The sequence below is a fragment of the Trichomycterus rosablanca genome, chromosome 21 (genome assembly GCF_030014385.1).
Source record: "Trichomycterus rosablanca isolate fTriRos1 chromosome 21, fTriRos1.hap1, whole genome shotgun sequence".
Taxonomy (NCBI): Eukaryota; Metazoa; Chordata; class Actinopteri; order Siluriformes; family Trichomycteridae; genus Trichomycterus; species Trichomycterus rosablanca.
Window position 1 is genome coordinate 4,873,305 of NC_086008.1, and position 22,732 is coordinate 4,896,036.

Genomic DNA, 22,732 nt, shown 5'->3' on the forward strand with positions numbered 1-22,732 from the left:
TTTTTGTAAATATTCCACACACTGCTAGCTTACATTATCTGTATATCACTGTATATTGTTATGTTACCATATATTGTGTACCTCCGCTTATATGTACATACATTGGTCACTGAATACTGTACATACATACATGCACACTTCCATACATTTTCTATATATTGCTTGTATATAGTTTGTATATTTTTGTGTTTAATGTACACATTGCTTGTATACTGTATTTATACTAGAGAGATACCATCGGCCGGAACCAAATTCCTTGTGTGTATCCACATACTTGGCCAAAGTTATGAAAAACAAGACAATGTTGAAACAAAATTTTTTAAGTTTGAGCAAACCCATGTAATCCCAACATGAATTTACTATATTCATAAGAGCTTCTTGTGGTGCCTTAAGGTGCCCCCATAAATCTTCACTGGGGTTTGGGTCAAGTGACTGTGAAGGAAAGTTCATGACTTAACTTTCCTTGATCTTCTTTGGTGTTTGTGTAGATATTTTGGGTCAATACACTACTGCAGTATGAATCTTTCTCTACAAAAAAAAAAAATCAACCAGAGTGGGAAGCAAGAAAAGTGGTACTTCTCTTTTGCCAGGGTCTCCTTTTGCAGAATAGGCAAAAATGTAGACTTAAATATTTAGGCCACAATGCGGTATCAATCTCTCTCTCCTGTTCTTCTCCTTATAGAAGCCCTTTTGTTACTGCAATACATTTCAAGCTTGGATTAAACCAACCTGAGGAATGACCCTGAGAAGACAGCTACCAGGTTGAATCAATACAAAATTTCAGAGGTCCCTAGTAGAGCAATAAAAAGTGTTTAAAAATATAAATAGTGTAGTTACTATGCTGACATACTTCGCACCACTCAAAGACAACTAAGCAGGCTGAAACTGCTCAGCCATTGGAAGGTGCACTTGTCAGTGCACTCTCAGTGCTGGTCCCAAACCTGGGTAGAAATAGTGTCTGGAAGAGCATCCGGTATAAAAACTGTGCCAAGTCTGGTAGGCGGACCAGATCGGCTGTGGAAACCCCTATATATACACATGAGAGCAACCAAAAGAAAAAAAAACCACATTATTAGTAGCATTATAACTAGCTCCTTCGCTCTAGTGACTTTCAAGATGGCATTTGTTAAACATTAATTTTGACCACCTGGTCGAAATAGCAAGCTGGAGAAAGACTCTCTTCATCAGAAAAATCTAACACCTATAAATCAACTGAATGACGTTGTAACACAACAATGTATATACACAAAGCTCAGAGTCACATTTTACTACAGGTCACTGATAACATCTCTGCAGGGGATCACTAACATGAAACTGGCAGCCAGAAAGCAGTACAGACAGAACAGCTCAGAGGTCTGGTCAGTGAGATATATTTAGTAAATGAAGCCGAGATGATGAGAGGATATGCGCTGCATCTAAACAGCAGCTTGTAAAACACCAATCCTATTATATATATTTTGCTTTTCTTTATGCTTTTATTTCGTAAGAGGTATAATCTTAAGGTTAATGAGATTGGTTTAACTGTTCACCAAAGACGTATAATAAATACAGCTGTGGTCAACTCTATTGGCAACCCTGAATAACTAAAAATGCCCAGTTTGAAATAAAGGACAAAATCAGACTAACCTGTGATTAATTACAAATTAGACTCACCTGCCCAATACTTTCCTACACAATCAAAAGGCACTTAGCAACTGTGTGGATACCAACATGTTAAACGCTGAAATCTTCCGTTCATCATACAAGGTTTTATACACCACCGAGAAGACAAAGAAATGGTTCCTCAGTTTGACACCAACAGTTTCATATGGAGGAAGTAGCACAATGATCTGTGACTTTTTTGGCTGGATCCAGAGTCGACAACTTGTACAGAGTAAATGGAATCCTGAGGCTACGTCAGCACCTCGCAATACGTCTATGTCTAGCTGGCCAGGGTTTTCCCCTACCCAAACCCACATCAAGCTGGTTTGGGATGAACTGGACAAAAGGGTGAAAGTAAACAATCACAAGTGCAGCACATTTGTGGAAACCTCTGCAACAATGTTGGGAAGAACGTTCTGAACATCATTTCATTTCTGTTTTACAAATAATGCCTCGAGTGTGTTCAGCTGTTAGATCAACAAAAGGCAATGGCTAGAAGTAGTCCAGAAAAAAACCAGTTTCATTTTATTTAACAAAATAATTAAATACTTTTATTTAACTCCATGATTTTTTATCTTCAATTATTCACTGAGTAAATTAAGACATTATTAATCTGGGAGTAAAAATAGTCCAGTAAAAACTGGAAAAATGGGGTAGAATAGTAATAAAAGCTTGACTGGGTAGTGAACATTACAATAGAGGATCTTTAGCTGTCACCCACTACTAGTGGAAAATCAGAAAAGGTTATCTAAGAAAAGAAAAGTCATACAGCCACATACTGTATGAACAAAAACCCAAACAAACAAGTAAAGAAAGCAAGTCAACTAGTGCACATGCACTGGTACAAGCAATGGAGATTGTTTCAGGAGATAAACCTTCCAACCAACATTCAAATCCACACACACTCCACATGACATCGCCTATGGTAACACAATAGACACGAGCAGCCAGGCAGACACACACTTACGGAAACACCCGCTTCAGTGATCAGGAGCAACAAAATCAAATACCAACCCCTGAACACCTCATTTCTGTTTGGGCCCAAGTTTCCCTCTATTCGGCTCAACTTTCACTAAATCATTTTCTCCTTCCTGGTTTCACATTTCCTGTTTCTCTCTGAATGGCTGGAGAAAACAATTTTTGACTTGAGCCTTAAAGGCAGGATGCCAACTCCAACAGAATGCCAGGAGCCACAAATAGAGCTGCAAGACTCGAGGGAAAAGAGAAACACTCCTCAAGCACTGACCTTCTATAACTGAGTCTTGACATCTCACAAAGCATACAAGTGTATGGATGTATGTACAGAGGATGTATGAGTGTTTGTTTAAATACAGAGATCTCTGAGAATCAGGCTGCTCTGATGTGTGGTCCATCTGTCTGATGCCTATTCATGAACACCCATTGTAGCATCATAGTCTCTGGTCTTCAAATCACATTTACATTCTTGTCCTTGTACTCAGTTTGCCAACTTTAACTGACTTTCTGCCAGTTTAGGCATGTACTGCAGCTTGTACCTGCCAAACTTGTACAATTGCAGAAAGCCCTTTTCACAATAAGTTTCTTGTTCAGTAGCCATTATCTAATCTCAAACTTAGCCAGCAAAACCAATATGGTCAAAAAGCCAGTAATAAGGACTGGCAATAAAAACATAGTAAAAACAGTATTGCAACCATAAATAAGGTTGGTGTGAGCACCTTAAGTCTAACCTTCAATACAGAACTTTAAAAACTGCCTGTTGGAAATAAACACGAAATTGACATACTGCTTTATCCATAAGTACAAAAAAGTAGCAGGGGAGACACGAGAAGCATGAATAGGCTGGCTGTTCAAGTTCATAGAGATCAGGACATTTGCATTATTAAGTAAACACAAAACAAACAGCACCAAGAAATAAAAGTATGAGGGTGCAAGTAGTCCTGCATGGCCAGACCATCACTTGCTATGACTGAAAGGTTGTGAACTATTTTGTCTAAAAGGTGCAGATGTTTAGAAAACAGCAGCATACACTGTGTTGCACATAGGATGTGGTTTGGGACACAGTCAGCCAGCAAATCTCTTGTGTATGGTGTGTAAACGATGTCCATCTGTCATAACCCTGGATGTAAGATTTCATAGCTAAACTAAACATAAATAAATACATAACGTCAGTTAAGTGTGAAATATGTGGCGAACACATTAAATACTGGAAAACACACACACACACACACAGAGAGAGAGAGAAAGAGCGAGAGAGAGGCCAATAAATGTATACACACTTCAACAATAGAAAACAAAACAGGTCCCCTCTGTATATATGCATATATAGTCAAATATAAATACTGTTATTTGCTAAGCTTTATTAAATCAAGTCAATTTCTTCCCAATCTCATTACACTACTCTCAAGAGCTGAGGCGCTGCTGCAGACGGACAGCTAATGGCCTGTTTCACAAGTAGAACACTATTTACTATATATACAGTCCTAAATAGTAACCTTACAGCTTGTTGAGCGCTAGTTTAACTGTTTCCTGTATTCAGAACAGATGTTTGTATGGAGCAGCAGAGCTTGTCCTCTGTTCTGCTGGCATTCTTATTGGCTGGTGTTCCTCAGTAGGTTTGCACTGAGGAGAGCGACTACATGACTGATCGCCTAATATTTATAAAATGCTGTAAAACAGCCAAAAACACAGGACTGATGACCGAACAGTTTGGCAACCCAGTTTCTCTACTCAACAGTCAGACAACATGAATGCTCATGACTAGTTGCTTATTAAGAGGAGGCTCAGAAACTTTCCAAAATGTTGCCACTGACTTGATAATCTACATTAAAATCACTTAGCACTCATTAAGCATAATCAGTGGTAAAGAAATTTGCAGAAGTATTTTCCCCACTTTAACTGAATCTGCTCCCTCTGTGATGTACTGGGTGTAAACCTGAGGCTCGGCTCATTCATTCCACTCTGTGCGAGGACTCTAAGCGGCTTGGGCCAATAATGAGATCATTCTCAAAGTCTAACCACTTTTTTCATTGGGAGCAGATGGAGAGGATCAGACAGTGATCGGGCTCTGCGATCAAACTTCAGTAACAGAGGCAGTGCCGAAATATTAAAGAGCATGTCAAGCTGGATTGTTACTTAACTGTTGCTTGACAGTGCATGAAAACGTGGTTGGGCACAAACAGCGTCAGCTTGTTAAGCTAAACCAATAAATTAGACTGTTTAATAAACCTTTAGTGCCTTTACCTACTTTAAATGTACACAAGTTCTGGGCGCTCAGGTGGTGCCACAGTTTAAACGCTCTGTACTGAAATGCTAGTGTGTTAGTGTGTGTGATGTGTTTCCTGGTGGATTCGGACCGGCCGCAAGCCTGACCAGGATAAAGCTGTGGCAATCGATAAAAAAATGTCAATTTGCCCACAAACATTTAGACAAATCAGAACAACCAGCCAGAATAACACAGAATTATTCTGCAAAGGTACTTGCATGGCCTAAATCTTTAAACTAAGATCCCCTTAAAAATGTACAAAGGACTTCAAAGTTTCAAGTCCATCAAAGGGACCTTATAAGCCTGGGAACCTGCTGATTGTTTACCTGAAGAAATGGGTCAAAAACTGAACTACAATGATTTAAAAAGTGGAGCATTTGGTACTGTAGATGTCTCAGAGATGTAACTGCAAATGACAGCTTTATAACAAACTCCTGCTGTTATTAATACGGCATCTGAACACTTCTTTACCCTTTTACTTGTTGTTTTTCCAAGAAACCTTGATATATTCCTATAATCACGTACATATTTGTAATACATTTTTGAGTGAGTACAATTCAAGCAGTTGGGTTAAGGGCCTTGCTAATGGCAGCTTACTTGGGACTTTCCATGTGTGTGATCATGGAATTTTATTAATATGTTTATCATTTATCTTTTTTAATTAAGTTTCATCCAAAGCATTAAAAATCATAAGTATTTTGTCATTATTTATTACTGAGTATGACGTGACAGCAATGATGTACAGCCCTTCTTACAGTTGAGACCAAGTTAGAAGCCAAGTTAGAACCCTAGTGATTATGAAGAAACAAACTAACCAAGATTGCAAAATACCTGTATCGCAACCGGCCGACTCTGGCCACAATGATGGAGCATAATCTGACTCACAAATAAATAAAAAAAGCAAGCAAGCAGGCTAGCAGGACAGAAAGAAAACAAGGGAAAGAGACACCAAAAAGAAAAGCATAAAATAAAAACAAAAAGAATCAAAACGAGAACAAGAAAACCAAAAGAAAATTGAAATGCACGTAACTACCATTTTAAGTGCGCCAACTGAATGACTGAAATATACTGGAGTACAAGTGGCATTATCATGCTACAATCATGTCGACTGGGTTTTTCTGATATAGCACCCACATCTTCAATTATAGTTTAAGTTACAACATTATAAATTATATATACTTTTATCTATTGTTTTATTGTACACCTTATTCCCATTTAAATACCAACATTATTTCTATAGTGGAAGCACAGTTAAGTCAGCACTAAGCAAACCTTAGTATAACAGATTATTGTAATACATTTATAAATACATAACTTTTTTTGGGAGCAGGGTGTTATATATATTGCAATCCCCTACCAAACAACCTATTTAAAGATTACCCATAAGCTGAAGACAATCAGAGCTGGATGATACAGTGAGTAATTAGAATGTGTTTTAAGAATGTTTACATCCTGTAACCAATCCAAATACCTTACCATACAACTGACTCTTCATTTACACAACCAAGCCCTGTCATTACATTTATATAAAATATATACTGTTTTATTAGAAGAAAACCACATTGCATATTGTGCATTTTGTTCCTCTAAGACAAGACCGATGTGCATTCGCTCATGGATAAAAACATTAAAAAATCTACAGGCAGTAACAATGCAGCACAGAAGGAACTGTAAATCACTACTCGTGTTTAGGCGATGGATACTGACCGGTATATTTGTATTGTTTAGTATTGGATGACAAACAGGCCTTTAAATCTATCCTTCAGACCCTGTCGTCTGCATGTCGAAGCACAAAGCAAATTTCATGAGACCAAGCAATGTTTTTTTTTTTTTTTCTTTAACTGTTTAGTTTTGACGAGCCCACTGCAGCCTCAGACTTCTATTCTGAATAACAGAAACCATTTCCTTTTTCTGCTGTTCTTACTCACACACTTTAAGGTTCGACGTATTCGTTTTAAGACATTTTACCGCTCAACACAACTGTATTAGTGATTGATTGAGTTAATGTGGCCTTCCTGTAAGCTCGTACTTGTCGACCGTTTACCTCTTAAATTAAAAATACCAGTATTAACAGTTCAACTGGAACAGTGACAAACTTGAGCAGAAAATTTAGAGAGGGGGAAAAATACGTAAGAATCACTGTTGGAAAATTACAAAAAAATGTCATGCTGGGGTCACCAAGTCAACACCACTATCAGACACCATCTCCACGCCAAGAGATTGTTTGGCACACTTCACAGGTAAAAGACTTCTTGACCTCCAATGACGAGCATAAGTACCTAGAGTTAAAGAACTACTGGGACTTTGACAGGAACCATACTCAAATGGACAGATGAAACAAAATTGAGCTTTTTGGCAAAAAACACTGGATGAGAACTCGATGCCCATTGTTAAGAATGGTGGAGGGTCTGGGAGGATGTGATGTCTTCCATTAAAAAGCCACTTCCACATGCAGAACTGCCACTTACTGGATGCATTTGTCAAAATTGGCACGCATAAAAATCCAGACAACTATCTGATGTTGGATGTAAACACTGTCTGTAAATATATTTAATAATTGTTATGGACTGTATTATTAAACTTCGAGTTTGCATTCCTGTATGGCTATCGCTTCCTCAAATGCAATTAGGAATTTTATTTATTAATGATTTGATACATGGTGCAGTTCTAAAACAAATATTGTAACTGTATCAACAAGTGGATCAACCTAACCACTTGAGTAAATGTTGCAAACATGGTTTAAAATCAAGAAAATGTCAATACTGTAAAAATACGCATACTAATGTACTACATAGTATGCGAGAATAGAATCCTGCGACATGTAATAGAATCTACGCACTTTCTGTTGCATACTAGATAGTACGCTAGTACGCTAGTATACGGACTTGAACTTATAACTGTTGCACTGATTGAATGAACGGTTAAGTAGCTCCAACAACGAAAAGCACATTTACGAACACAAACAGCTTCGAACGCGATAAACAACACGGTATATAAAAGTTTAAAACTTACCAAACCATTCCATAAGCCCCTTCGCCAATGTAAGACAGGTTGGTGTAGCGCGGCCCGACGTCGAAGGCCTGACCGCGGACCATCTCGGCTCCGGATCCGGGGTTGGGGCCGCCGCCGCCGGCAGCAGGGCTACACATTGCCGCCGCAGCCGCTACCGTCGACATTGCTGGAAAAAAAAAGCTTCCCTCAAACAAACCACACACCTAAACTGGAGTTATTTTACACCCCAGACTGCAGCTGGAAGTTGGGAGAGTTTGTGCTCGGAGATAAAGCGAGTATGAAGGCAGTAAAAGTGCGTGGAGAGGATCCACGGTGGAGCTGCGCGACACTCACTGCACTCAGCTACAGTACAGCGCTGCAAATAACCAGCGGGTCACGTGATCCACACAGCGCATTCACACACACACACACTCACCGTGGGATCAGGATCACTTTCTCCTGTGGAAAAACTCAGATCAAGCAGAAAAAAATGCAAACTTTGCAGCTAATAAACTGAGGCAAAGATCAAACCCAGGTCCCAGGGACTAGGAGCAGAATTTTGGAGCAAATAGGTGGGTGTGTGATGCCCTGGCATGGATTGGTGCCCTGTACAGAAAGTATTCCTGCTGCTTTACACTACATTTACGGGTCCTTTCTGTGTGGAGTTTGCATGTTCTCCCCGCGTCTGCGTGGGTTTACTCCCTGTGCTCCGGTTTCCTTTCACAGTCCAAAGACATGCAAGTGAGGTGAATTGGAGATACAAAATTGTCCATGACTGTGTTTGATATAACCTTGTGAACTGATGAATCTTGTGTAATGAGTAACTACCGTTCCTGTCATGAATGTAACCAAAGTGTGTAAAACATGACGTTAAAATCCTAATAAACAAACATTTACATTACATTTTACACTTTCAGCATTTAGTGGATGCTTTTATCCAATTGTGACAGTATACAATCTGAGCAATTGAGGGTTAAGGGTCTTGCTTAAGGACCCAACGGTGGCAACTTGGCGATGGTGGGGCTTAAACCGGCAACCTTCTGATTACTAGTCCAGTACCTTAACCACTAAGCTACAACTACCCACTAAATACGATGCTATTGATCCTCCACCCAGGACTAAAGGAAGACAAGCATCAAGGCTCTTCTCTGTACTGGCACCCAAATGGTGGAACGAACTTCCTCTGTCTGTCCGAACATCTGAGTCTCTTGCTATCTTTAAAAAACGATTAAAAACCTTCATCAGCTTTTTACTAAGCACTTAAGCTGACTTGTACTTACTTACTAACACTCTTTTCCATTTCTTAAAAAAAAAACTTCTAACTTCTGGTTCTAACAGGTTTGAGCAGATTTGTGTTCTTGGACTGTTGTTTACTTAATCTAGAGTAATTAAATGTTTACTATGGAAGCACTTCTGTAAGTCGCTCTGGATAAGAGCGTCTGCTAAATGTCGAAAATGTAAATGTGTTTGGCTGGCAACAGAATAACCCTGAACAAAATTAAGTGGTAATAAAGTAAAATTAAAATGTCTGTGTCCTCAAGTCATATAGTTTAAATTTGCAAAAAGTCAGTAATGTCATTTTTATTACTATTTTTGTAATGACATTTCCCCCCCTATATTTTATGAATTTTTCTCCCATTTTCTCCCAATTTAGTGTAGTCAATTTGTCTTCCGCTGCTGGGGATCCCTGTTTTTTGCAGTTGAGGAGGGTATATTGGTGCTCACGCCTCCTCCGACACACGCTGAGCCCTTAAGGGAACCCTTTTCCACCCATGCACTCTGCACAGGTGCCTCTCTATCTGCTAATCAGGGTCCTTACACAGCGTTTGAAGACCCCGCCCACATTTTCCGGCCATCCCTCCTTACAGGCACTGGCAATTATGCTATCTAGATGGCGCCCAGCCGACCGGTGTGCTAGAGGAATATCCCGCTGCGCCACCTGGGTGCTGAAATGACATTTTTAGTTCTACCAGTTTCTACAATTTATTCATACTTACTAAGTGCAATACACAGTCCTCTTTTCTTTAATACCACTACATCACCTCATGCATTAACCAGAGCAAACAGATGAGATCATGACCACTGAACCTTCCTTCTATCCTGGTAATGGATTATCTATAAAAAAAATTCCTCTTTGACTGGCTGTTAAATAAAACACAGCCCATCATTATGATTCTCATCCATTCATTAATTATTTATGTTGGGAGTATTTACAGAACACTTAAAGGTTAAAATTTTTAAATGGTCAAAAGATGTAGACATATAGGAATGAATTTGGACACACCAGAAAGAATTTGAATAATTTGGAGTTCTGGGACACAAACCTAGAGTTGTCTGGCCACATGAATCTGTGGTTTGTCTGGTGCAAGAAAGGGGAGGCTTATGACCAGAAGAATACTTTCTCCACAGTCAAGAATTAAGGTGGGTCAGTGATGATGTGGGAATGTTTTTCTGCTGCAGAAACTGGCATCATTAATTCACATACCAAGGCATTTGAGGAATGTTATGACTTCTGGGGTAAAACTGAACCATGGTGATAGGCCATGGACTTTCCAGCAAGACACTGATCTTAAGCACACTTACCAGCCCAACCAAAGCATGGTTAAAGAATCAGTCCTGGAATATCCTGCAGGGGCAAACATAAAAGCAACCATGAATTGAAACCTGGATTAAAATATACATGATAAACATGATAAAATATACATGATAAACATACATAAGTACTGTGGTGAGTCCTAAAGAGAAGTTCATACTGTTCAAATGATCAAAACACCTTTTAGATTAAGGAGGTGTTATAAGGTCTAAAATGTATAATACATTTAGTGCTAAATAGAGTTTGTTCAGACAAGTAAACTTATTTCTTTTAAATGCACAGTGGGGTGCTCGGGTGGTGCAGTGGTCTATTACGCTTTTTCTCCACCACCTTCATCCGAGCTTAAATTTAACCGATGCTATTAGCCAGTCAGGCTCCTACACAGACGTGATTGGCTATGTCTGAGGAGGGGGATGACTAAAACTCTGCGATGGATTGGTGTTCTGTCCAAGGTTTTCCCACCTTGCGTCAAATGTTTTCTGGTGAAATCGGACCCCCAGTGATCCTGACCAGGATAAAGCGATTGATTAAATTGAAATTATAGTGTTTTTACTCACGTTTCCTTTCTGTAATTGTATGTTCTGTTCAATATTTTTAAATGCGTTAGTGTAAAATAAAAGGTAATAACAGACAATAAGAAACAAAAAACAGAAGCCGACACAGGGCTGTAGTATTTCTCTTCTAAAAATGTTCTTGTTGCATTGGTCTGTACAGAACTTTTATTGGTAATTGACAATTAAATTACATATTAAGTGAAGTTCAAAAAGTACAACACTGTTCAGTATAAAAGTTTATAAACTGTTAAAACAGGCACAATGAAGCATATTAAAAGTTAATAGAAAATGTGTGGTCTGGTACAAGTTGTTCAGTGTTATAAAAGTGGAAATACACTGGAGCATGTAACGTGTAATCACCTAGAAGAGCTCAAAAAGCTGAGCACACAAAATAAGGCACAAAATGGTAAATGTAACACGAGACTACACACAGGTTTAGATTCACATCCCAAATACAAACATTAGCTGTTAGAAAGTTATAGTTTCTGATGCATGCAATCAAGAAAAGTGGATTACAATTTCAGTCCAACGGTAAAATGAGTCATAAGCCTTATTTTTACGTACAAAAGAAAATATATAAAATGATGCAACGTAGTTGATTACAAAACACGTCATTATAACAATCTATCAATCTAAACCTGCTGACACGTCCTGATTAGATCACTAGTGGGAGCGGTGTCATTCAGCGTCTGGTAACTGCTCTGATGGGAAATGTGAGATCAGACAGTAGATTACAGGTACTGACTTACACGTCATTCCTGTCCAGTGCAATAATCCCTGCACAAAGAAAAGCAACTGCTAGCTCAAACGCCTAAAAAATGCTAAATTTAAGGCTTAAATGATTAAAGCTGGTTAGTCACACATTAGTCAGTCAGTCAGAATTAAATCAGATTTAAAAGAGTAATTTAGCAAAGATCAGATTTACACAATTTACTTTTTTACTTTAGTTGTATTTAATAAGCCAATGTGGTGTTGTCTAACATTTTTCTTCATAGAATTGTGGCTACAAGTACCAGAAATCTATCCAAATAGAGATACCTCAAACACAAGCGGGAGTGTTGGGTAAGTGTATTTGCTTTGTAGCAAAAAAAAAAAGTAAATATCAGCCACCAAATGAAATATTTCTAGACCATATTTGAGACGAGCAAATCTGTTGCCAAACCATTCCTCTAATCAGTGATCAAATATAAAGCAATCATAAAATTAATCCCAGAAAAATCACAAAAAGATTAACACTAGATCAACACTATACCTCCGTCCTTTTTTATATCCTCCAACACATTAAATTAGCCCTATTCAGGGTGCTCAGGTGGCACAGCGGTCTAGTGCGATAGGCCACTATCAGTAAGAACTCAAACAGCCAGACGTGCAACATGGCACAATTGGCTGTGCCTGAGGGAGGACAGTTGAACAGTCGAAGGGGTTTCATTGCATCCTCTGCTGTCAAATATTCATGTCATTTGAGCAGCAGTAACATGAACTGGCACAGGACTTCTGTTACACAGCATGCCAGCCTAACTGCGAGTTACTTTTCTCTAAACAAAATCACACACACACACACACACACACACAAATCTTATTTAAACAATAACCTCGCCTTCTTAGTTTGGGATGTAGATTAATTGGCACATTCAAAACCCATACTCCACATGTATAATTTATAATACATCTTTACAGAAACACAACAAAATCAAGCTAAATAAGAGGAAAAAGTATTCCGCTAAATAATAGCAATAATTAAAATGTTACAAAACATCATAAACGTTACTGTCACCCTATAGCTTAAAAAAAAAGTAAATTGGTTGACATCAATTTTTCACAAAACAAATTATGTTGAAGGACCACAGTTAAAAAATAAATAAAAAACATAATATTTTGACAAACATTCTGATATGAAGTCAATACTTTAAGAATATAAAGAATGATGATTCTTTATTTAAGATTAAAGTCATGATAAAGTAATGAAATAGTTGACCTTAAGGAAAAACCTTTTTTAAAATAAAGACAAATCACTTTGGAGACTAAGGGTCCAAATTTTTAGACACACAAAGTTGTGGGCAGCACGGCAGCATGCCATGTAGTCTAAGTGCCACACAGCTCCAGGTAAGTTTGTGTGGGTTTGACGAAGTATTGACTACATTTAATATTTACTACATTTTAAATACATTGAAATATTGCTACTTTTTAAATAAAAAATATTACAATACTGTTGTTGTAATGATGTTTATGAGGCTATACATGTCCTCCTGGGTTCAGCTGGTGCTTTATGGTCTGCAAAAAGTAGCGTCAGAGTTCAGTAGTTCAATGAGATTTTCAATAAGATTTTCAGCTTCCTGTTTTAGAAAATGCAACCACGATGTTTATGTTCTAACAATCTGTCTACTCTGTTTAACTGCTCCTAAAAGAATTAATGATACAAATGTTTTGATTTTCATGAAGTTTTAGGTGACTTAATTATTAATTTTGGCCAGATAAGACTGGTGCATATTTCGGTGTGCTTAAAAAAGTTGCAATCAGCTTACAATGTGCATTAAAACATACAATAATAACAGCTTTAAATCCTGACTAACAGTCAGAAGAATGTCAGACGGTGTGCACAACGCTTTGGACAGGTTAGCAAGTCTATAGTCATTTAAGACTGGTCACTTACATGTAACATAAATAATAAAAAATGTAACTGCTGGAATTGGAAAAGTCAGAAGCTCTCCACCATAACCTTAACAGTGTAACAGAAAAACACACCCAACATGTTTCCAAAGTTGCTAAAACAAACAGGTTCCAGTTCGAATTACACAACACCACACACTTAATCCAGTGTCAAGAACATTAATGCAAAGTCTTAAAAGTGAACCGTGATCCCAAAAGACACAAGGATGTTCATTACAGCCTTTCCTGAACATTCAGCACCTTCAAATCATAAACAGACGTTCACAGCAGGGCAAGATTGGGCAAACAGGATTTAGCATCAAATAAAGCAATTTTTATCTCTAAATGTCAGATCTGGACACTGTTCTCTGAATCACAGGACTCATGGACCCGATCATTGCAACTTTAACAATAGTCAGCCTGCAAAATAAATGTTAAAAATAATTAAATGTCATAGAAAATTTTGTAAAATAGAAAAAAAGGCCTAAAGATGATGGTTATTCAGATTGTGAACGGGGTAAGTAGAGAACTATAATACTTGAAAATATATAAATAGCAAAACATAATGGGATTATGTTTTGGGATTAAATTTACACTATAGATTTAAATTTTTCGAGACAGCTTACGTCCATATAGTTAGTTTGGGTAAGCTAAAAATGGTAGAAGTTCACACCTTAAATTTCCTGCAATTAAATTAGTGTGTAAATTCTGCATCACAGAGCTCATAGGGCCACTAATACAGGCATCAACAAAACACTGTTTATAACACTTTGATATTTTTCCCAGTGGATGTATTACCATACTTACATTATTCCATTCAGAGACCTAAACAAATTTCATAAAAAGTAATTAAACCAAAGTCTATTAATACTTGCCAGGGTGAGCTAAAATTTCAAAGGCACTGTCAGTCCTCTAGTGGTCCGCGCTGAAGCTCCAGTCCCACACTCTTCCTCCCTCTCAGTTCTCTGATGCTTGTCCTGCCGCTCCTCTCTCTGCATTAGAATCTGTCTCTGAGAGCAAAATGTCGCTCGGCTCACGCAGGAACACGACCAAGACCGTGATGTTATCACTGGATCCAGCAGCTTTGGCCTCCGCCACCAAACTCTGAGCAACATCCTCTCCCGAACCTTTACCCTTTCTCAAGGCCTCCAGAACCAGAGCTGGGACGTCGGCCGGGTTCAAAACATCAAAGAAACCATCGCACGCCAAGAGGACGTAGTCCTCATCTCCACAAAGCTGAACCGTGTTGGTGTCTGCTGCATTGGACACGTAGGGCTTCTGGTCGAAATCCCCTGATAAAAACGTGACAGTAAAATAACTAACACGAAACCTACACATTATAACACATCAATAAAAAAAAAAGATTGGTAATACATCTTGTGTAATATTTACAATTATTTACCCATGTTTGTTTTGTTATTTAATATAGGGATTCTGAGTAACTGTGTTAGTGTCCCTAACGCTGTATCAGGATCTACTTAAAATATCTGACAAAGTCTTAGCAGTAAGGGTGAGTTTAAAAAACATCATATTAATGGTGGACAGAAAAGTGACCTCACTCTTTATATTACTGACCTATCGCTCTGGAAACAGCGTATGTCCCATTAACCCGCCAGCAGCCCATGAAGGCAATGCAGCCCCCCAGATCTTCAATCCTCTTCTTCTCATCCTGAGAAGCAAACAGCAAGTAGTAAGTGTGTAAATAATAATAAAAAAAACTGTAAGGCAATTTCTCTTTTTACTTGTTTGGAAAGTTTATGGTAGAAAAATATACAGATGACAGAACAGTGCCAAAATGCCAAATGTCAATTTGCCATCAGAACCTGCTAAAGCACACAAATGTGCTTTGTAGTTCAGAAGATATGTAATTGTTTGGCTATTTTTTATTATTATTAAAATGATGTTAAATGTTTAAGCTTTTCCAAAAATGCATTTTCTCACTCAAACCATTTGCAAGACTGTGAAAAAGTACATTGCAAGGACCTGGACCACAGCATCTTACTAGACAATCAAAAACATTGCTGGCACACACTTAATTAACCAGTAAAGATAATCTGAAAAACAACCATGTTCTTATTTGTTTTTAAACAGACACAGTAATGTCACAGTTTTCTAAGCTCTGGCATGACAGACATTTCTCATATTAAAAATAGCTAAATGTGGCTGTTCCGCTTTAACACAGGCGTGGTAGCGCAGCATAAAGTAATTCAGTTCTAATGTTACATTTTGGTGATTGTACCTCTCTTTCAGGTTTATGGGGGTCCATTAGGATGACAGGCTCTCCTTTTCTCACCAGCATGGCCTGGGAGTCTCCCAGCCATGCAACCGTCAGCCAATCGGCAGCCAGCAACACGGCCACGCCAGTACTTCCACTTCGCATACGCTACATTAGTGAATGTAACACAACACATACTGTAAATACACAGTAATTTCAGATCTGTCAGACCAAAACAACAAGCATCAATTAAACACTATATGGCAAAATATGTGTGGGCACGTAACCATGAGCTTGCTGACCATTACAAGGCACACAATATAACTGGTTTTGGATTGGCTAAACTAAATAAATTTCAGTGTTGACTTGCTGACAATCAGATTTTAAATGACCCCAAATGTGCTCAATAAGGTTAAGCTCAGGACTCTGTGCATCCAGTGGAGTTCCTCCACATTAAACTGATCACACCATGTCTTTTTAGATCTTGCGGTGTACACAGGAGCACAGTAATGCTTGAACAGGATAAGACCTTCCCCGAAAGGCTCCTGAGTTCATTTTGTGTTTTGTGCATTCTCAGAAATAAAAGTAAAAGTAATAAGGGAATAAAAAAAAACACATTTCCACGCTGAGTGACTAAAAGTGAAGCCACTCTGCAACTTAACACCTTCTTCATCACTAGTTGATCAGTGCACCTACGTAAAACAGAATAACCGCGCTGACTAATATCTCTACCTGCATACACGTACACAAAAACACAGTTAAACCAAACATTTATCCACGAAGCAGACAGTGTACATGCATGTGTGTAGGTGGCCTTCTCCGAAATAAAACAAACAGAACTTTCCACTGTCATTAAATAAAAACGGAACTTCATATTTCTGTAGATCTAATGTTAATTTTCTTCTTCTTACCAGAATACAGATAAAAGCTCAGAATGGGGTCTGTTACAGTAAAATTTTTTGTTTCTACTGCACTAGTTATTTCATGGGGATCAACCTGTAAGCTGCTTTAAACTGTAGATTAGTTATTGACTCATGGTTTTATAACACACTACTAGTAGATATTCTACAACCATGTGCAGGCTGCAAGATTCAGATCTTCTGCTGCTCATATTAACATTTGAACGTCCTCTATTTCTGACACTACTCTGAACAAAGTTCACAAGATGTCTATCATGTGAAAGTGGGGAACTGTTTAAGATGAGTAAAATCTGTCCATCTAAAGAAATTGGTAAATGTGCCACATTTTTATCTTCAAATCTCAACACCTTTTAGAGTTTTACCTTCACATAAAACAAAAAAACATACATTCTCTCTCCCACCTCTCTCTTTGCTTTGATCCTGAACATGTCATCCGTTAGAATGAAGGACTTTTTAAAGGCTGTGCCCGGGTCGCTCTTTAGTTCCACCTGTTGGCTGAGTATAACATGCAGGTGAGTAGCAGCATAGGTGGAAGCATCAACCCCTCCATGTCCATCGAACACAGCGTAGTACTCACGCTCCACACCGTCCTGTAGGAAGAAGAACAGGTCCACATTTAGGGGAAGGAAAAAACCTGAATCTATTTTCTTGATCAGCTTGACACACTGATCTCAACCTTGTAAGCTGTTTGTCACTGTTTGTTTTTCATAGGATGTTATATGGAGCTGAGTTTCTGCAACATTAATACCGACAGATACTGTATGATTGCATGTTTCTAAATTCTCACCTGTAACCCTAAAAGTTGGTTGAAGTCGGGTAGTATCACATGCCGATCCTCCATTTTCCTGCGGGTGTTACGAATGGCATCAACCGAGCAGAAACTAAAGCGTGAGGAGTGAGATGGTGGGTTGGGGAGCTGTTTCTGCCAGGCCATGCCCACCTCTCTCAGCTTGTTGATAAAGAGACGCAGTACAGGCTCAGTCTTTATTACTGTGAATAAAAAGACAGAATTAAAGGATGAGTTGGTTTTTTAGGACAAGATTTAACAATGTTGTTGGGTTCACCCCCACACCCCTTTATATTATAATATTATAAAAATGTTAAGGTAAACTGTTATTAGATGAGTTTATTTTTGCCTATACTGAAGCATTAACAGGTCAGACCATACCTGTTGAGGTAGATATTGTGTATGTTGTATATCTAGTTAGGCCTAATAACAGATTCATCAAAAAATGTATATCATAAAATGTTAGAAAATTTACTCACGGACTAGATCAGGTTCATCGTCTTGCTGCTGCTCAGGATCTTTTGGGCAGTGGAAAGGTGAAAGGTCATCTTTCAGAAGCTCACTAAGAGCAGTTTGGCACATCAAAGCTCTTAACCAGCGGGGGGCATTCCTGTTTTCCAACACATGCACACAGCAATACATTATTATACGTACACAATACGCAACACAACTCAAACCACTATTCTAACAGGGTTCCAGATGAGTGGTGTTTGTTTCAGACTGTTGAATATTTGCACGGGCACGTCTGCGTCTTTAATGTCTGCTGGTGTAAACTTAAATGAACTTGTTAGATAAATGATAAAGCCGTTTTGTACTAATTTATGAGAGGAGTGAGGAGAAGCTGATGAATGTTTTTTTAAGTTGAAAACTTACATTTGACTAAATTTATCATTGAATATTAAATCGGAAATACATTTCTTTATTTTAATATCAATTTTTAAATCAATTATCCATATAATAATAATAATAGAGCACATGGGTGGCACAGTGGTAAATGATGCCAGCCCACTACCACTAGGATCCAGGGTTCAAATCGCCAGCAGTGTTTTTGGTCGGTCATCTACATACAGACACCAGTGGCTAAAAACTACAAACAGTACATACATTCAGTCATTTTATGTTTTACCACTGCTTTATCCTGGTCAGGGTTGTGGTGGGTCTAATTTCCCTGGAATCACTGGACACCATGCAGTAACACACACAGGACAAGGCACCAATCCATTGTGGAGTCCTGTCCACCAACCTATCATAGCCTATCACGTCTGTATAGCACTGCTGGGGATTCGAAGCCTAGATCCCAGTGGTGGTGGCTAGCCTTAATTTTACCGCTGTGCCACCCAAGTGCCCTACATTAATAATAATAATAAAATAAAAAAACTCAGATGATTATTAATAATACAAACACTTTCACCACCTACAGCATTGCTCTTTTTCCCCACAGCATGATGTCTTATGCAATCGTTCCTACACTGTGTAAAATGCAGCTGCAGTTGCAAATGATCATGCATAGGTGGTTATGATCAAACAATTACAAAACTTTGCAAGACTTCTGCTCAAGCCTACAGGAAATCTCAGACAGGCTTTCATTACAACTGAGAAAGGAAATAAAGATAAGATCACAAAAAAACAAATCCCAGTGTTTCAAGAACATCAATGTTCCTCAAACTGAGCTGGAGTAAATGGAACAGTGGCCAAGCTTTACAACAGGAGACTTAATCAAAGTGCTTTAAAGTCAAATCAGTTAAATTCAGCCTCTGCAACACTGTGGACACGACATGGCAGCAAGCTGGAAGGAAATGAACTGTGATGGAAAGGAAGTGAGTAGAACAATGGTCGTTCCGTGAACAGGAAGTGTGCCATAAGGAAAGCACCAGAAAAAAAACAAGTGAAATAGGGATACATACACAGACAGACAAAGGCTGTGATTATTGCAGGAACCAAGTGTATCTAAATAGCGCTGGAATTATACAGCAGTTACTTAATTATGGTTTCTCTACGAGGAAAAAAACAAAGGACACTGTGCCAAATAGTGCAGTAATAACAGCAGGATAGCACGACTAATTATACTCATTAGGACTTTTGTATATCACTGGCTTTGGCACTTATGGGGTTTGAACTCACATGACAACATTAGTAATGTTGCTGCTATACAGCAAGAAGTGCCTGGGTTCAATTCCCCAGCCTGATGGTCGGGGTCCTATGTTTTCTCCAGGTGCTCCGGTTTCCTCCCACAAGTCAACAGACATGCAGTCAGGTCAGTTAGAGCTACTTGAAATAACTTTAAATGTGTGTGTGTGTGTGCCCTGTGAAGGACTGGTGACCTGTCCATGGTGTTTTGTGCCTTTCACCCAATGAATCGAACCCACTGCAACCCTGACCAGTATAAAGAGGTGTTAAAACACAGAGTGAATAAAGATTAAATGATCTCTGGTAACTGTTTTCTGTTACAAAGGATTGAATGAAATGAATACTGTTACTACATTAAGGGCATTTGGCTGATGGTTTTATTCAAATGAATTTCGATATCCATCCTCAATACCAATTTTGAATTTCGATATCACATCCCCAATACCTGAAACTATTTAACAATTAACTCTGTTTAAGACTGAATACCTATTTAAACTTGAGATTTGCTGAATGTTAAATAAGAGATAAGGCCAAGTCTGAACTAGCGGTGCTGTAGGTAAAACACAAGCAGTAACAGAGTGGACAAGAATGAGAAGAATGCATGAACACGCCTCTGATCTGAAACAGAAAGGAGTGACAGGTACACAAATGCAGTGAAGCCACTTTTAACACACTACATATTCACACACTATAACATAACCTACTAAAATCAACACAAGCATAGGCAGCGCTGTGAAAAAGTAATTGCCCCCTTTTACGATTCCAAGCTACTGCTTTCAGATCATTACATAATAAGCACATTACACAAAGCAACACATTTTGTAAAACATAATTTAAGTTTTTCAACACCCTTGTAGAAAGTAATTGCCTTTAATAGCAAGTTACACTACCATTAGCATAATTGACTTCTATCCCATTGACATTTTGGATTATCGGAACGTTCTGCTTGAATGCACGGTCATTTATGTAAAGTATGTTTAAAATGTGCCAACATGGGCATTTCAGTGGCGCAGCTGTCTAATGTGGTCCACAGATTTTTTTGCATGTCAAAAAGGTTTGAGAACCACCATTTTACAATATGTTTTAATGACCAGCATTCATAACAACCACATTAACAAGAATCTGATTAGAAACCAGTACATGTCTCTTGATGGAAAAGCCAGACAAACACACAAACTTTAGGGTCACCCACCTGGCAGTGAGCAGCCGGAGACCGAGGTCTAAGCTCTCTCCTTTCACTTCTTCCAGGGTCACAATGCGGTTGATTGAGGTGATAGGAAGCGGATCATCTGAGCCCAATGGGTTTGCAAACTCTTCCACAAAACTTTTGAGGAACTCCTGTGCTTCATCCTGTCCGTTCATCCCCATCACAACTTTCTGAAGAAGACCAAATCTGTGATGACTTTCTCACCCTACGTCAAACCAACAATGGGTTTTTCTGTTTTACCCTGCACACGTCTGCAGTCTATCTCCTGCCTGCTTACACCTGACAAAAGAGAAGAAACATAAGCTGTATGATCAACAATCACATACACCATCTCTTCCACATTCTGGAATCATTTTGGGTGTATAGTAAGCCAACAAAAATAGGCATGATGTATAGTATGAGTTTTGAAACAAAACAGGTTTATACAAACGTTGTAAGCACAGGCCTTGATTAGCAAAGTTGGCATTGCTTAGAAGTAGGCTGCGTCTGACCACTGGAATTTAAACATAGCTGAAATGGTCTCTTTCTCACCAAGCTTCTTGCTGATGGTCTTGTAGCCCATTCCAGCCTGGTGCAGGTCTACAATCTTGTCCCTGACGTCCTTTGATAGCTCTTTGGTCTTGCCCATGGTGGTCGAGACATTTTAATGGAAGAAACTGATTCTGTGACAGGAGTCTTTTATACAGGGACAGGACTAATTTGTGTGCCTCATGGGCACATAACCGGTCTGTGGGGGTCAGAATTCTTGCTGGTTGGTAGGGGATCAAATACTTATTTCCCTTCATTAAATACAAATTAATTTATAACTTTTATTTCATGTTTTTTTTCTGGATTTTTTGTTGATATTCTGTCTCTCTCTGTTAAAATAAACCTTCCATAAAAATTATAGACTGTTCAAGTCTTTGTAAGGGGGTAAACTTACAAAATCAGCAGGGGATCAAATACTTATTTCCCCCACTGTATATATACAGTACATACATTGTAAATACAGTGTTAATGTAAAGGTAATGCAGATGTAACTGCAGTGCATGTATACATACAGTACATGCATTGTAAATACAGTGTTAATGTAAAGATAATGCAAATGTAACTGCAGTGCATGTATATATACAGTACATACATTGTAAATACAGTGTTAATGTAAAGGTAATGCAGATGTAATTGCAGTGCATGTATATATACATACAGTACATGCATTGTAAATACAGTGTTAATGTAAAGGTAATGCAGATGTAACTGCAGTGCATGTATATATACAGTACATACATTGTAAATACAGTGTTAATGTAAAGGTAATGCAGATGTAATTGCAGTGCATGTATATATACATACAGTACATGCATTGTAAATACAGTGCAGCTGTACACACACTGTTGGAGTTCCAGGCTGTACTGACCATGTGAGACAGTAACAGTGCCTCCTAGGCCTGTAACAACTTCTAAGCTTTCACTATTTAACAATTAACTTAGTTTAATATAAAAAGTCTCACTTTATTATTATTAAAGAGTAAATGAAAAGACTGTAGATGTGCACACAGTGGTACTTACCTCCGTAACCAAACCTCTCCGATCCGACACTCCCTTCTCTCCACTACAAAAGATTTCTGCACCGAGAGTCTCCGGAAGTCAGTAGACGGAAATGAGATGAAACAATCTATATATCATGCGGATTGACCGGCTCCCTATTGATCAGTGGGAGGTGGATGAGAATGATTTTGAGATCTGGTGCTGTTGTGGCTGCGTCCGGAATCGCATACTTCCATACTCAATAGTACGCGAAATGAGTACGCGAGAGCGGTTAGTATGTCCGA

The 22,732-nt window shown here is 38.5% G+C and overlaps 2 protein-coding genes across 2 annotated transcripts in view; both read right to left on the reverse strand.

Annotated features, from left to right (window-relative positions):
• The window catches only part of mapk1 (mitogen-activated protein kinase 1), a 28,014-nt gene extending 19,801 nt beyond the window's left edge, over window positions 1-8,213 (reverse strand). The window contains exon 1 of the mRNA XM_063018259.1: window positions 7,895-8,213. Coding sequence (XP_062874329.1) covers window positions 7,895-8,058 — 164 coding nt within the window. The 5' untranslated portion in view covers window positions 8,059-8,213. The remainder of the gene's footprint in view (window positions 1-7,894) is intronic.
• Window positions 8,214-14,403: 6,190 nt separating this feature from the next.
• ppm1f (protein phosphatase, Mg2+/Mn2+ dependent, 1F) lies at window positions 14,404-22,521 on the reverse strand. The gene is made up of 8 exons (XM_063018038.1): window positions 22,470-22,521; window positions 20,908-21,201; window positions 18,068-18,198; window positions 17,589-17,791; window positions 17,203-17,391; window positions 15,906-16,049; window positions 15,242-15,335; window positions 14,404-14,958 (listed from the first exon to the last, which is right to left on the reverse strand). Exons 2-8 carry the CDS (start codon window positions 21,081-21,083, stop codon window positions 14,624-14,626), a joined length of 1,272 nt encoding a protein of 423 aa, XP_062874108.1. The 5' UTR covers window positions 21,084-21,201; window positions 22,470-22,521; the 3' UTR covers window positions 14,404-14,623.
• Window positions 22,522-22,732: the final 211 nt, after the last annotated feature.